At 56.6% G+C, this 13,669-nt stretch overlaps 1 protein-coding gene across 16 annotated transcripts in view; it reads left to right on the forward strand.

The window, feature by feature from the left end:
- DOCK6 (dedicator of cytokinesis 6) overlaps nucleotides 1-13,669 on the forward strand; it is an 81,680-nt gene that overhangs the window by 55,256 nt on the left and 12,755 nt on the right. For 8 of the 16 annotated variants that reach the window (XM_038771311.1, XM_038771316.1, XM_038771319.1 and 5 more), the window contains 20 exons: nucleotides 656-745; nucleotides 2,147-2,242; nucleotides 2,706-2,846; nucleotides 3,190-3,303; nucleotides 4,803-4,973; nucleotides 5,356-5,495; nucleotides 6,405-6,574; nucleotides 6,771-6,925; nucleotides 7,258-7,443; nucleotides 7,556-7,682; nucleotides 7,845-7,929; nucleotides 8,545-8,641; nucleotides 8,993-9,127; nucleotides 9,493-9,645; nucleotides 10,199-10,357; nucleotides 10,485-10,585; nucleotides 10,692-10,884; nucleotides 11,332-11,475; nucleotides 11,690-11,821; nucleotides 12,208-12,222. In XM_038771311.1, coding sequence (XP_038627239.1) covers nucleotides 656-745; nucleotides 2,147-2,242; nucleotides 2,706-2,846; nucleotides 3,190-3,303; nucleotides 4,803-4,973; nucleotides 5,356-5,495; nucleotides 6,405-6,574; nucleotides 6,771-6,925; nucleotides 7,258-7,443; nucleotides 7,556-7,682; nucleotides 7,845-7,929; nucleotides 8,545-8,641; nucleotides 8,993-9,127; nucleotides 9,493-9,645; nucleotides 10,199-10,357; nucleotides 10,485-10,585; nucleotides 10,692-10,884; nucleotides 11,332-11,475; nucleotides 11,690-11,821; nucleotides 12,208-12,222 — 2,604 coding nt within the window. The remainder of the gene's footprint in view (nucleotides 1-655; nucleotides 746-2,146; nucleotides 2,243-2,705; nucleotides 2,847-3,189; nucleotides 3,304-4,802; nucleotides 4,974-5,355; nucleotides 5,496-6,404; nucleotides 6,575-6,770; nucleotides 6,926-7,257; nucleotides 7,444-7,555; nucleotides 7,683-7,844; nucleotides 7,930-8,544; nucleotides 8,642-8,992; nucleotides 9,128-9,492; nucleotides 9,646-10,198; nucleotides 10,358-10,484; nucleotides 10,586-10,691; nucleotides 10,885-11,331; nucleotides 11,476-11,689; nucleotides 11,822-12,207; nucleotides 12,223-13,669) is intronic. The other 8 variants (XM_038771312.1, XM_038771317.1, XM_038771320.1 and 5 more) reach the window with 4 other exon arrangements.

The following is a 13,669-nucleotide window of genomic DNA, read 5'->3' on the forward strand; positions in this document are numbered from 1 at the left end:
TTCTGGCATGTAGTGATCCCTAGCATGGCGACCTCATCTCCCCAAACTGACCCAGGCTCTGGGCTGCTCACTGAGGGCAGCGCGACACTCTGGTAGTAGTAGTGATGGTTCAACAGTGCTGCGTTTTGAATCCAGGATGATACCGGGGCACCCCTCAGCTGGTGCAGGAGACAAGATGCTGTAGGACACTGTTCTCCAAAGAGAAGCGAATCCCATTTGGCTTTTTCCTCCCAGCCAGCAGGGCCACAAGAGCTGGGGCAGCTGGCAGCTTGCTTGCTTGGTTGCATGTGGGAAATGGGCGATGTGAACGGGAACCCAGCATGAACTGCACGCCCTCTCTTTGGCTCCCCGTGATCACGGCACTTCCTGTGAAGCTGGGAGGTTGGTGTGCCCAGGGCTCCCCCAAACTGGTCCTCAGGAGGGCAGAGGGCCCAACTCGACCACCTCTCCCCCTGGATCCAGGCAGGTGGGTAGAGGAAGCCGTGGGGGGGGAAGCCCCCAGAGCCAGAGGTAAGACATCTTCTCTGGAGCTGTTCCATTTCCCTCCCTCTGGACCATCCCATTGCTTCTCCTCACTTGGCCCATCCACATTAATGCCTCTCTCTGCCATCTTCTCCTCTCCTCTCTCTTCCCTGTCCCATCCCTCATTTCACAGGCCACCGAGCGAGGTCCTAACCGCATCTCTTCCTATCTCGAGGGCTCCTCTTTCATGCCGTCTGGCCAGCTGAGACCTACAGCTAAAAAGGTAGCGGGGCAGCGATGGGTTCCGGGTAGGGAAAGGCCAGCAGCTGAGTGGACGGGGCTCGGATGGTCTTTCCCAGACCCCTCTGGCGGGGCCTGCGAAAGAACCTGATTCCCCCACCCCTGCACCTGGTCCCAACAGCGCAGTGGAGAGGAGAGCATTCTGGAGCCCAGGGACCCTGGGGGTTCAGAAAAAGTCTTACTTGCTGCCCTAGGGTGAGGGTTGGGAGATGGGATGGCCTGGAGCTGCCTTTGCCCTCATCTGGGCGTAGATGTCAAAGGTGGGATTCAGCTGTTAGGCCCTCCTAACAGCTCGGGAGTTTGCTTTAGCTTAGCTTTCCAAGTCCTGGTGTAGGTGGATGAGCTGCTTCCAAGCCAGTAGATGGAGCATGAGTCTGGGAATCAGAAGGACCTGGGTTCTAATTCCGGCTCCACCACTTGTTTGCAGTGTGACCTTGGGCAAGTCGCTTCAGTTTTCTGGGCCTCAGTTTTACCTCATATGTAAAATAGGGATTAAGACTGTGAGCCCCATAGGGGACATGGACTGTGTCCAATATGATAATCTTATATCCACCACCATGCTTAATACAGTGCCTGGCACTGTATAACAAATACCATAAAAAAAATACCTGGTGCTTAACAAATACCATAAAAAAACCTGGACCTCACCAGATCCTTTAAAATGTAAGAGGGGGACCCTTCCCTCCCACTGCCAATCAGGAAATCTCCCCAGCCCTGGAAGGGGGACAAGTACTAAAACCAGAGTGGAGAGAGGTTCTCCTGCCTCAGATTTCAACTAGCATTTCTCCCTACTTCTCCTGTAAGAAGTGTTTCTGTGTATGTGCGTGTGTGTGCGTGCATGTACGCACACATGCACCTGTGACTCATTCATCTGCTCCCTACCACCCATGTGTCCCCTCCTCTACACTAATACTGATCACACCGTGCCACTTTCCCTCCCTTACCTCTTGGGGAAGCCATAGATGTTGCTCCTCCTGGCTCCGGAGGCCACCATGGCCAGTCACACGGATGGGTTACAACAGCTTCCCCAGTGCCTCCGAACTTGCTCTAAGGCAGGAGGAATTAGGGGAGCTGAACGGTTCTGATGGGCGGAGCATTGACAGCGGGGTTCGGGATTGGAAAGTGGAGGAATCCGGAGTGAGACGGTGGACGTTGTTGTTGTCCTGAGGTCCCCAATGTCTGGCCTGTCGTTCCGCCCCCTGGGAGAAAGAAGAGCCCCTGAGGGCCAGTGCAGTGGGGACAGAATCTGGTGCTCTGAGCTTGAGCTGCTGTTTGCTATTTCTCTCTTGTGTTTCCCTCTGGCCGCTTCAGTGGGGTGGGAGGGGGGAGGAGGGAAGGAGTCCCCCTGCCCTCGGTAACACTGGCACCTCTCTATGGACTGCAGCTGCTGCATGAGGAGTTGGCCTTGCAGTGGGTGGTGAGTAGCAGCAACGTCCGTGAGGCCACACTGCACCAGGCCTGGTTCTTCTTCCAGCTCATGGTGAGTTGTGCTTTCTCGCTGCCAAGGGTGGCCCAGTCTTCGCCCATCTTCTCTGGCTCTGAGTTGCAGGGCCACTTCCTCCACCCCCACCCCCAAAGTCAGGGTGGCGGTGGGGAGGGAGGACACCGCTTCGGGGGATGCCCAGTGATGCCCATCACCACGACGTGAGGTGCCCTTCTCTCCCTTGCTCCCTAATGAATGGTTGGTTGGAACGGTTCCACCTCACAGGGCTTGGAGGAGCCCAAGGCCCTCCTCTCCCGGCCAGGGCAACCTCTGCATATCCAGAGCCGCCCACCTTACCCTGCCTCTCGGTACGGACCCGGCTCTCCCCACAGTCAGAGCCCAGCCTCTCAGATGCTTCCTCCCCACCCTTACCCCACGCTGCTGGGCCACTTCCTCCACCCCCAGCCGCAGCTGCTCCCTGCTACTGGGGTAACTGAGGCCAGGGCTTCTACCTGGTCAGGTGAAGAGCATGGCACATCACCTGCACTTATGTGAGCGCCTGGACACCCCCCGCAAGCTACGGTTTCCTGGCCGTTTCATGGATGACATCGCCTCTCTGGTCAGCAACATCGGTCTGGAGGTCACCAGCCGCTACCAGAAGGTCAGGACCCTAGGCTACTGCGGGGAAGGACCTCTTCTTATTGCTCTCCCACCCCCACCCTCCCCCGGTCCATCTTCTCTGCCTTGGGGCTGGCTTCATCTAGCGGCTACTCGTTCACTCTGGCTCTAACCCTGGCCCTCGTGCCGTCTCGGCTACCTCTCTGAGAGGGGCTGGGTGTGGCCGCAACTGGGAACCCCCTGAATCTGGGTAGCAGTAGGCCGGCCCGTCCTCTTGTCAGGGCTGGTCACATCAACTCTCGGGAAGGGTAGAACCCACCTGCTCCTCCCACCCCCAACCTCCACTCCTCAGTGATGGACCTTGATGAGCTGCTGGTTTCTGTTAGGATGCCGAGCTGGCAGAACGACTCAACACCAGCCTGGCCTTCTTCCTCAATGACCTGCTCTCCCTGGTGGACCGTGGATTCGTCTTCAACCTCATCCGGGCCTACTACAAGCAGGTAAGGGAAGAGGAGGGGGGCAAACTGGGGTGTGCAGTACTGGGCTCTTCATGCCTGGGAGCTTCTCTGGGACCGTAAGTTCCTTGAGGGCATGGATCGTGTCTCCCAACTCTGTTGTCCTCTCCCAAGTGCTTGTACAGTGCTCTGTCCACATAAAGTGCTCAGTAAACACCATTGATTGACTGATCACCTCTCAGTCCACCTCTCACTTTCAGCAAGGTGAGAAATCCCAGCAGTCCAGGCGTAGTCTCCACATAATCCAGAGGGCAGTAGGGGAGCGAAAGGGGTGTCTGCATACATTGGTCTCCTTCCGTGCTCAGGTTGGAATGGAGAGGAGCCAGGGCTCACACAAACTGTGTCTCCCCTTTTCCCTTCTCCTCTCCCCCACTGAAAGAAGGCCAGTTGGTGCCTGGGGCCGTCTTAAAACCAGAATGCTATAGAATGAGTGTTGTAACAGGACAGAGCTCTGCCCAAGCGGCTGCTCCGGGGCCAGAGATTCCTTAGAGGAGTGGGACTGGCTCCTGCCAGGGCCTGATAACTTCAGGCCGGATGAGAAGACTGGTCATCCAATCGTATTTATCGAGCACTTAGAGAAGTAGTGTGGCTTAGTCAGAGGACCCGAGTTCTACCCCCACCTCTGCCACTTGTTTGCTATGTGACCTTGGGCAAGGCACTTAACTTCTCTGTGCTTCAGTTACCTCATCTGTAAAAGGGGGATTAAATTCATGCATTCATTCAATCGTATTTATTGAGCACTGACTGTGTGCAGAGCATTGTACTAAGCGCTTGGTTAGAGTACAATACACAATAAACAGAAACATTTCCTGCCCACAACGAGCTTAAATCCTCCTCTCTCTCACTTAGTCTGTAACCCCCATGTGGGACAGGGACTGAGGCCACTGTGATCATCTTGTATCTACCCCAGCGCTAAGAACAGTAAGTAAGAACACATAGTAAGCGGTCAACAAGTGCCATTAAAAAAGAAAGAAAACCAGCACTTATTGCACGCAGAGCACTATACTAAGCCCTTGTACACTATAATAGACTTGGTAGATAGGTTCCCTGCCCACAAGGGGCTTACCGTCTAGAGGGGAAGACAGACATTAAAATAAATTATGGATATGTACATAAGTGCTGTGGGGTTGATGGGTGAATATAGGGTACACATCTAAGTGCAAGGGTGACACAGAAGAGAGAGGGGATGGAGGGAATGAGGGCTTAGTTGGGGAAGGCCTCTTGGAGGAGATGTGTCTTCAATAAGGCTTTGAAGGTGGGGAGAGTAATTGTCAGGTATAAATGGGGACAGCGTTCCAGGGCAGAGGCAGGATGTGGGCAGGGGTCGGCAGTGAGATAGTTGAAATTGAGGTCTAGTGAATAGGTTGGTGTTAGAAGAGTGATGTGAGAGGTCTGGGGGTCCACCCACCTCAGGGGTGAGGCCCCGGGGGAGGCTCCAGACCCTACCCCCTGCCCCCACCTCTGCTCGACACCATCTCTGACAGGTGAACAATCGACTCCAGTCATCCCAGAACCCCAACAGCCTAGTGGCTCTCCGCATGGACTTCATCCGCATCATCTGCAGCCATGAACACTATGTCACCCTGAACCTGCCCTGCAGCCCCCTGTCCCCACCTGCCTCCCCCTCGCCCTCAGTCTCCTCTGCCACCTCCCAGGTAAGTGGCTATCGCTTCCCCCAGCTCATCGCCACACCCTCTCCTCTCCAAATGGAGACCAGAGACCAGCCAGCCCCAGCAGTAGGAACTGTCTGCTTCCAGTTGTGACTGGCATCTTGGATGAGTCTCTGAGCACTCTAGTAGAGAGGGAACCTGGTCTGGAGCCCCAGGGCTCATCTTAGATTTGGACCCACACCCCCGGGGTCAGAGTGGAACCTGCCCGGCACTAGAGGTGGCCTTTCTGGGGGGCAGGCGAACCGTCTGATGCAGTGGGCCACCCCAGAGACCCCTGGGTGGCTTTGAGCACTCTTTCTGATGGAGGCCAGGCAGGGATAACTGGGAATTCTCTTAAGCCCCCTTCTTCCCCCTCTCACCTCTGCAGAGCTCGGCTTTCTCCAGCCACGTGCAAGACCAGAAGATTGCCAACATGTTTGAGTTGTCCGTACCCTTCCGCCAGCAGCACTTCCTGGCTGGGCTGCTGCTGATGGAGCTGGCTCTCATTCTGGAGCCTGAGGCAGAAGGGTGAGTCCTGGGCTGGGGACAAGGACAGGCGTGTTTTTGGAGGCCACTCTAGGACTGTTTTTTTCTGAACTGGGCCACCCAGCACCAGGGAAGAAGGAGCAGGGACTGGGAATGAGTGACAAGCAAGGGCTGGGGTCACTAGGGAGGCAGACACAGAGGGTGTCAACTATTTCTCTGGCATTTAACAGTAAATGGTTAGTGCTAAATGATTATTAGAATAATAATATATTTAAGTGCTTCCTGAGTGCTCCGCATTTTACTAAGTGCTGAGGTAGATGTACGATGAGCAGAATGGTCATGGGGTTCACAGTCTGAGGAAGAGGGAGAACAGGTATTGAATCCCCATTTTACAGATGAGGAAACTGAGGCCCAGAGAAAGTGAAATGACTCTCCCAAGGTCACCCAGCAGGCAAGTGACAGAACTGGGATTAGAACCCAGGTCCTCTGACTCCTAGGTCTCTGGTTTTTTCCACTAATAATGATGGCATTTATTAAGCACTTACTATGTGCAAGGCACTGTTCTAAGTGCTGGGGAGGTTACAAGGTGATCAGGTTGTCCCACAGGGCTCACAGTCTTAATCCCCATTTTACAGATGTGGTAATTGAGGCACAGAGAAGTTAAGTGACTTGCCCAGAGTCACACAGCTGACAGTTGGCGGAGCCGGGATTTGAACCCATGACCTCTGGCTCCAAAGCCTGTGCTCTTTTCCACTGAGCCATGCTGCTTCTCTGTTCTTCTTGTTCTGCTGCTGCTGTTTCCACTAGGATATGCTGCTTCTTTACAAATTACAAATGAATAAGAATTAATTTAGAGTCTTGTGAATTAGGACTGCATCCCTGGTAGGAAAAGGCAGTGGGGATAAGAGGGCTGGGGAGCCCCTTCACCCCTTTCCTTCCTTCTCCCCGCAGAGTGTTTTTCCTGCACAAAAAGGCCATCAGTGCCGTGCATAACCTGCTGTGCAGTCATGATGCTGATGCCCGCTACCTGGAGCCCGTGGTGAAAGCACATGTAGCCCAGTTGTACCTGCCACTCATCGGCATTGTCATGGACACCCTGCCCCAGCTATATGACTTCACAGGTCAGCAGGGGGTGTGTATGGGGGTGAGGGAGCAGAAGAATTCCTGACACAGCTCCTGCTAGGTGAGGCTGGAGCAGGGAAAAGTTTGGGGCCAGAGGGGACTTTGGGGATCAGGAAGTTGGTGGGGTGTGGGAGAGCCAGTCCCCTCCCTTTGTGGAGCACTGACTCTTTTCCCCTCTCGCCCCCCCCCCCTCAGAGAATCCCAGTCAGCGGGGCCGGCTGGTGTCGGTGCTAAGCGAGGACGGGGACGTGGATGGTAGCAGCACCATCAGCCAGTCGGTGGCCATGGCTATCGCAGGCTCACCCCTGTCCCACGGGCACCGCCCTAGCACCTTCCAGATGCCTGCAGCAGTGAGTATCCCCCTGCTACCCGCTCTCAGGTGGGCTTCACCCAGGCAGCTTTCTACCCCAAGCCCAGCCTGGAGTTTTTCCAGTCTGGACCGTCCCGACTTGAGGCAGCCGGAGCTGGGTCCAGTACGAGGAGTGAGGGGAGCAGGGGTTGTGGAATGTGAAGTGAAGAACCCACCCTTAAGCTCCATAACCGTGCACGGCGGCAGGTTTCATTATGGACTTCAGAGTCCAGGGGAGGCCTAGGATGGGGGTCGGAGCGAGGTCCGGAGGAGGAAGCTGTCAGGGGGTCCCTGTCTGCCCCTACTCTGAGCCCAGCCTGGGTCTCCTGCCAGCAGCCGGTCCGCCAGGGCAGTCCGCTGTCGGCTGAGGCAAGTAAGAACCTGCTGGTGTGTGTGCTGTGGGTGCTGAAGAACATGGACCTGAACGTCCTGCAGCGTTGGTGCGCGGACCTGTCCACGCTGCAGCTTAGCCGCCTTCTCGACCTGCTCTACCTCTGCGTCTCCTGCTTTGAGTATAAGGTGAGGGGCTGCGGGGCCCGAAGGGGCGGGAGCTTGGGGAGGGGCAGGGGCAAGCAGGAACAACGGTGGGGGGTGGGGGTGCAGGGTCCCAAGTGCTTGTCCCTTTCCCCAGGGCAAGAAGACATTTGAGCGCATCAACAGTCTGACCTTCAAGAAGTCTCTGGACATGAAGGCACGGCTGGAGGAGGCCATCCTGGGTACCATCGGGGCCCGGCAGGAGATGGTGCGGCGCAGCAGGGGTAAGGTGGCGGGGGGTTGGGGTGGGGGCAGTGCTCAGCGGAGCGGGATTATTCTTGCCCACGCTTGCGCCATTTCATTGTCTCCCTTGGGTTGGGGAGGGAGGAGATACAACAGAGACTGAGATGTGTATGTGTGCGGGCCTGACCGTCTATCCGTTCCAGAGAGGAGCCCCTACGGAAACCAGGAGAATGTGCGCTGGAGAAAGAACATCACCCATTGGCGGCAGAACTCTGATAAAGTGGACAAGTGGGTTGGGGCCTGGGAGGGAGGGGAGAGGGCAAAGGAGGAAATGGAAACTGGGCCAAGCTTCAGACACTTTACCTCCCCCCACAAACTTCCTCAATCAGTGGTATTTACTGAGTGCTTGCTGTGTGCAGTAGAACAGTGCACTGCACACAGTAAGTGCTTAATAAATACAGTTGATTGCAGAGCACTGTATTAAGAGCTTGGGACAGAATAGTACAACAGCCCTGCCCTTGACTTCCTGCTCCACATAATCACTCATTCCATCCTCCCCAAACACTCCCCACACACCTTTCACCTTCCCGCCTAGAGACCTTACTCTGACATGCCTGGATGCTCAGTTAATCTACCGTCCTCACCCCACTCCCCACCCTGCCCCCTGCTCACACATTGCTGATGTCCAAAGCTGCGGACCCTACTGTTTGGGTCCCAGGCTCAGCTCAACTCTCCTTTCCTCCCTCTCCCCGCAACCACCCCCCAGCCTGGCCTCCCCTTTCCCGTCCAACTCCCTGCTGACCACAGCAGGGAGGTAGTGATGGGGGCCCAGCCTAGCAGCTGGTAGGAAGCAGGACCTGTGCCTCTCTCCCTTCACGGGCTTCTCCTGGCCTCCATGCACAGGTCCAAGGATGAGATGGAACACGAGGCGCTGGTGGATGGGAACCTGGCAACTGAGGCCAACCTGGTGGTGCTAGACACCCTTGAGGTCATCGTGCAGGTGGGTTCGGTGGGAGCTTCCCCGAGGTCTGTCCAACATAAGCAACTCCTGACCCTTACTCCAGATTGCCTTGCCCTGCCTCACCTTCCCTCCCTCCTCCCCCCTCAACTCTTCAGCAGAGATCCACTTCCTTCCTGTGGACCTCCAGGCTCCTAGGCACCCCCAACCCCCAGAGCTGGCAGGACTGGGGTTCTCCCATACCCCGCTTCCTCCCAGGTGTTGGTTCAGCCCAGAATTACCTCTCCTTCCCACCGTCCCCCATCTCCCCAGATCTGCCTCCCTCTCACCCCTGCATCCACCTCTCCTTTTCCATGTCCTCTTCTCTCCCCACTTTGGCTGGCTCCCCTGCAGACGGTGATCCTGACAGAAGCCAAAGAGAGCGTACTGAGTGGGGTCCTGAAGGTGCTGCTGCACAGCTTGGGCTGCACGCAGAGTGCTCTCTTCCTACAGCACTGCTTTGCCACCCAGCGGGCTCTGGTGTGCAAGGTAAGGGCCACAGCGTGTACACCGCAGGCACTCAGCCTCCATCCTTAAGGGGTACGCATCAGGGGTGCCCATGCTTCTGCCATTTGGGCCAGTGCCTGCCCTTGGCTCCCAACCAGAAGAGAAAACCTTTGGGGCAGCCGTCAGACTGGCTTCCCTTCTCCCTCCTCTCCACAACCTGGGTTAATTCAGGCCATCGAAGATATGGACCCCAGGCTCAGGGGTCGAGCCCGGTCCCTCTCCAGGGGCCAGATCTGGAAGCCAAAGGGAACTGAGCGAGGGGGGATTTAGAGGAAACGGAAATGGCTTCCAGGGTGCCAGGGGGGAATCTGACCCAGGGACCCTCCTTCCGCCGCTTCCCCTGGCAGTTCCCTGAGCTGCTGTTTGAGGAGGACACCGAGTTGTGTGCTGACCTGTGCCTGCGCCTGCTCCGCCACTGCAGCAGCTGCGTAGGGACCATCCGCACCCACGCCAGCGCCTCACTCTACCTTCTTATGCGGCAGAACTTCGAGATCGGGAACGTGAGTTGGGGGTTGGGTAGCCGGGGTTGGCAGAGCCAGGGGAGGTGGGAGGAGCAGGGGTAGGGGGAGATGCCAGCCCCCCGAGTCAGTGGCCCCCTCTAGACTGTATGCTCGTTGTGGGCAGGGAATGTGCCTACCAACTCTGTTAGACTGTCCTCTCCCGAGCATTAGGACAGTGCCGTATACACAGTAAGGCCTCAGTAAAGAAGCAGTATGGCATATTGGATAGAAAACGGGCCCGGGAGTCAGGACCTGGGTTCTAATCCTCACACCACCACATGTCTGCCGTGTGAAGTCACTTCACTTCTCTGAGCCTCAGTTACCTCATCTGTAAAATGGAGATTAAGAGTGTGAGCCCCATGGGGGACAGGGACTCTGTCTAACCTGATTAACTTGTATCTACCCCAGCGCTTAGAATAGTAAGCACTTAACAAGTACCGTTATTATTATTATTATTTATTGATTGGTGGGTGGGAAGAGTCCACAGCCTTCTCCGGCCCCCAGCCCCAGCTTGCCGGGCTTCCCTCACCTCCCGCTGCCTTCTGTCCCCCAGAACTTTGCCCGGGTGAAGATGCAGGTGACCATGTCGCTGTCATCACTGGTGGGGACAACCCAGAACTTCAACGAGGAGCACTTGCGCCGCTCACTCAAGACCATCCTGACCTACGCTGAGGAGGATCTGGAGCTGCGGGACAGCACCTTCGCGGAGCAGGTGCTGGCCCTCCCCTTGCCCACTCTTCCCTGACCCTGCTGTTCTCTCCTCTTCCCAGCCTCTCCCTCCGCCCCCACCCACACCCCTAGATCTCACCCCTGGCCTTCCCCTTCCCACCCCACGACAGGTTCAGGACCTCATGTTCAACCTGCACATGATTCTGACGGACACGGTGAAGATGAAGGAACATCAGGAGGACCCAGAAATGCTTATCGACCTCATGTACAGGTGAAGCCTGGTGGAAGTGGGGCAGCTAGAAGGGAGCAGAATGTCGGAGGAGGCTCAGCGTCCTGCCGAGCTTCCCCCCATGCGCACACCACATGTCCCTGGCTAGGATTGCCCGTGGCTACCAGAGTTCTCCAGACCTGCGGCTGACGTGGCTGCAGAACATGGCGGGCAAGCACTCGGAACGGGGCAACCACGCGGAGGCCGCCCAGTGCCTGGTCCACTCAGCAGCCCTTGTAGCGGAATATCTGACCATGCTGGAGGACTGCCGCTACCTGCCCGTTGGCTGCGTGACCTTCCAGGTGAGCTTCAGCGCTTGGGGCTCGGACCGGGGTTGCCTGGGGTGAGCAGGGACGGTGCCAAATTGGGCTTGGCTCTTCCCTTCCCACTTAGCCCTTTCCTAGACAAGGTGAAGGGAGGTGGGGAGCACTTAGGAGTAGTAGTAGTAGTTGTTGCGGCATTTGCTGAGCACCCTCTTGGGGAGGTGCACCATACTAGGCACTTGTCGGCAGCCACATCAGGAAAACAAAAAGCTTCAAATAAAACAAAACTGAAAGGTTTCCTGGCAGAGGGTACAGTATTGTATGGTGGATGGGGAATGCTGCTTTGGTCAGTGAGCTCCCCGAGGCGAGGGACGGTGGCGTGAGTTGGGCCCTGGATTTGTACAGACCTCGAGGGCAGTGGGTGTTTGGGTGCAGCATCGTGGTCACTGCGTTCTGCGCCTTCCTTTCCCCCCGCCCCCATCTCAGAACATCTCATCCAACGTCCTGGAGGAGTCAGCCATCTCAGACGATATCCTGTCCCCAGACGAGGAGGGCATTTGCTCGGGAAAATACTTCACAGAGCTGGGGTTGGTGGGGCTCCTGGAGCAGGCAGCGACCTCCTTCACTATGGTGAGCCGCAAGGACCGAGATCATGCCATCTCGATCTCCCCCCGTCCCGGCAGGTGGTTGCTTTACCTCATTTTACCCCTGGGGCCTTGGACGGCGGGGGTCACCTCCTGGGCCAGAACTAGTTTGTACCTTAGTTTTCCTCGGTTGCCAGGCTGGGGGTAGGGGCAGGGCTGTGCTCTTAGGGGTCTCCTTCCACCCTACGCCCACAACCCAGGGCGGCCTGTATGAAGCTGTGAATGAAGTCTACAAGATCCTCATCCCGATCCATGAGGCCAACCGGGACTTCAAGAAACTGGCCACGGTGCACGGGAAGCTGCAGGATGCCTTCAGCAAGATCACCAACCAGGTAAGGGTGTCGGGGAAGAGAATGGGGACATAGGGAAGGGTTGGGGGGTAGGGAGGTGGTGGGGCTCAAGATTCAGTCTCCTCTCATCCCCTTCCTTCCCCTTCCCACCTCAGCTCTCCCTCATGAAGCCCAAGGGGAGGTTTGGGATGGGGTGGATGGGGAGGGAGTTATTGGGTTGTGGGGGTGGGTCCAGGGGCAAAGCCATCGGATTGAGACCCATTGGTCTATTAGGGTATTGGACTTTGCCCTCTTTGGAGGTTCTGGGAATGGCTGGGCTGGGTGCCCAATCTACTAACGTTCTCTCCCCTTCCTCTCTCCTCCCGTTCTCCTCTCTCTCCTCCCCTCCCCGCTCCCGCTCTCCCTCCCTGTCTCCATCTCTCAATCAGAGCTCTGGCTGGGAGGTAGGCACCTCAGCGTTCCTCCGTGGTTCTGGCCGTCTGTGGGCATGTCCGCTCCCCTGGCCCTGCAGGGCTTTGTGATATCTGTGCTGGATGTGGTTCCCCTCCCTCGTGCGTGTCCTGCGCCCAAAAACCAGCTATCCTTTCTACCCCCCCCCCGCCGTGTAACTCCCAGTGGCTTTGAACCTTAACCCTCGCCTCCTCCAGCAGCCCCCTCCCCGTGGGGGTAATTAGGGGCTACTGGGTGATGTGGGGTGGGTCCCTGGAGAAGGGAGGTGGTGGATGCCACTCGGGTCACTTTAGAGGACCGGGGGACCCACTGGGAGTACACTTTGTGCAGTTTTTAGTCATTATGGCCCCTGGGGTGAGGGTTGCTGCTTTATGGGCTAATGGGGTAGGAGGGAGCCCCGGAACCATTTAAAGGGGATGGGGAAGAAGCTGTGAATACTAGAAGATGGAAGAGGTGGGAACTCCAAGGTTTAGGAAAGGCCGCTTCCTTGGGTTGCTCTTGCTGTGGGAGTCTGTCCAGCTAACACATAGTCCGTGTTGTGGGAACACGATTCTTCTTTGTGGCACCTCTCTTACTGTGTGCGACCCAGCTTGTCACCCTCTCCCTGGGATCAGACCCTGCTTTCTGAGGGGTAGCCTCTGGCTGGGGTTCGGGGTCCCCTGGTCCTTCTTTCATCCTCATCAGTGGTATTTATTGAGTGCTTACTATGTGCAAAGCACTGTTCTAAGCATTTGAGAGAGAACAACAGAATTAGCAGACTTGTTCCCTGTCCATAATAAGCTTACAGTCTTGGGGGGAGACAGATATTAATATGAATAAGTAAAATTCCTTTTCTGACGGGATTGGTGCAGGGGGCCAGGGACATGGGCTTAGAGCACCCGGGTCAGAAACTTGAGCTCCCCATCTTGTGGGGAGGGACTGGGGACAGGGCATGCCAGGGTGGGTGGAGAGTCTGCACTCCCTGGTTCCCACTGGAACCAGGAGTCTTCTGCTGCTAGGGAAGCCCTGGGTGACTTCTTGAGCCTTTTCGGGCCCAGGCCTTGGATAAGTCTTGGCATCGACTTGGCACTTATGTAGTAGGCCTCGGCATAGCCTGGGGAGAAAGAGGCCAGGCTTGGTTTGAGGTGGGGTGGGCCTCATCTTACCCATTTGGGGCCTCCCCAGCCCTAGCCAACATGATGGCAGATTTGAGGATCTTAGCAATCCCCACCCTCCTGCAGGGACTTAAGCAGGACTTCTTTAGCTGTTGAGCAAGTACCTAGAGCCCACGGCTTTCAGGGCAAGTTCCCCTCCCTGTCCTCAACAGATCTGAAAGGAGCTCCCCACCCACCAAACTCCTGCCCCTGCTTCCACTTTCCTGAGGTAAAACAGAAAGGAATGGAGACCGGAAGTGATTTTCTTGACACCTACTAGAGCTGGGTCACGGCCCTGGAGATGGCA

The sequence above is a fragment of the Tachyglossus aculeatus genome, chromosome X2 (genome assembly GCF_015852505.1).
Source record: "Tachyglossus aculeatus isolate mTacAcu1 chromosome X2, mTacAcu1.pri, whole genome shotgun sequence".
NCBI lineage: Eukaryota > Metazoa > Chordata > Mammalia > Monotremata > Tachyglossidae > Tachyglossus > Tachyglossus aculeatus.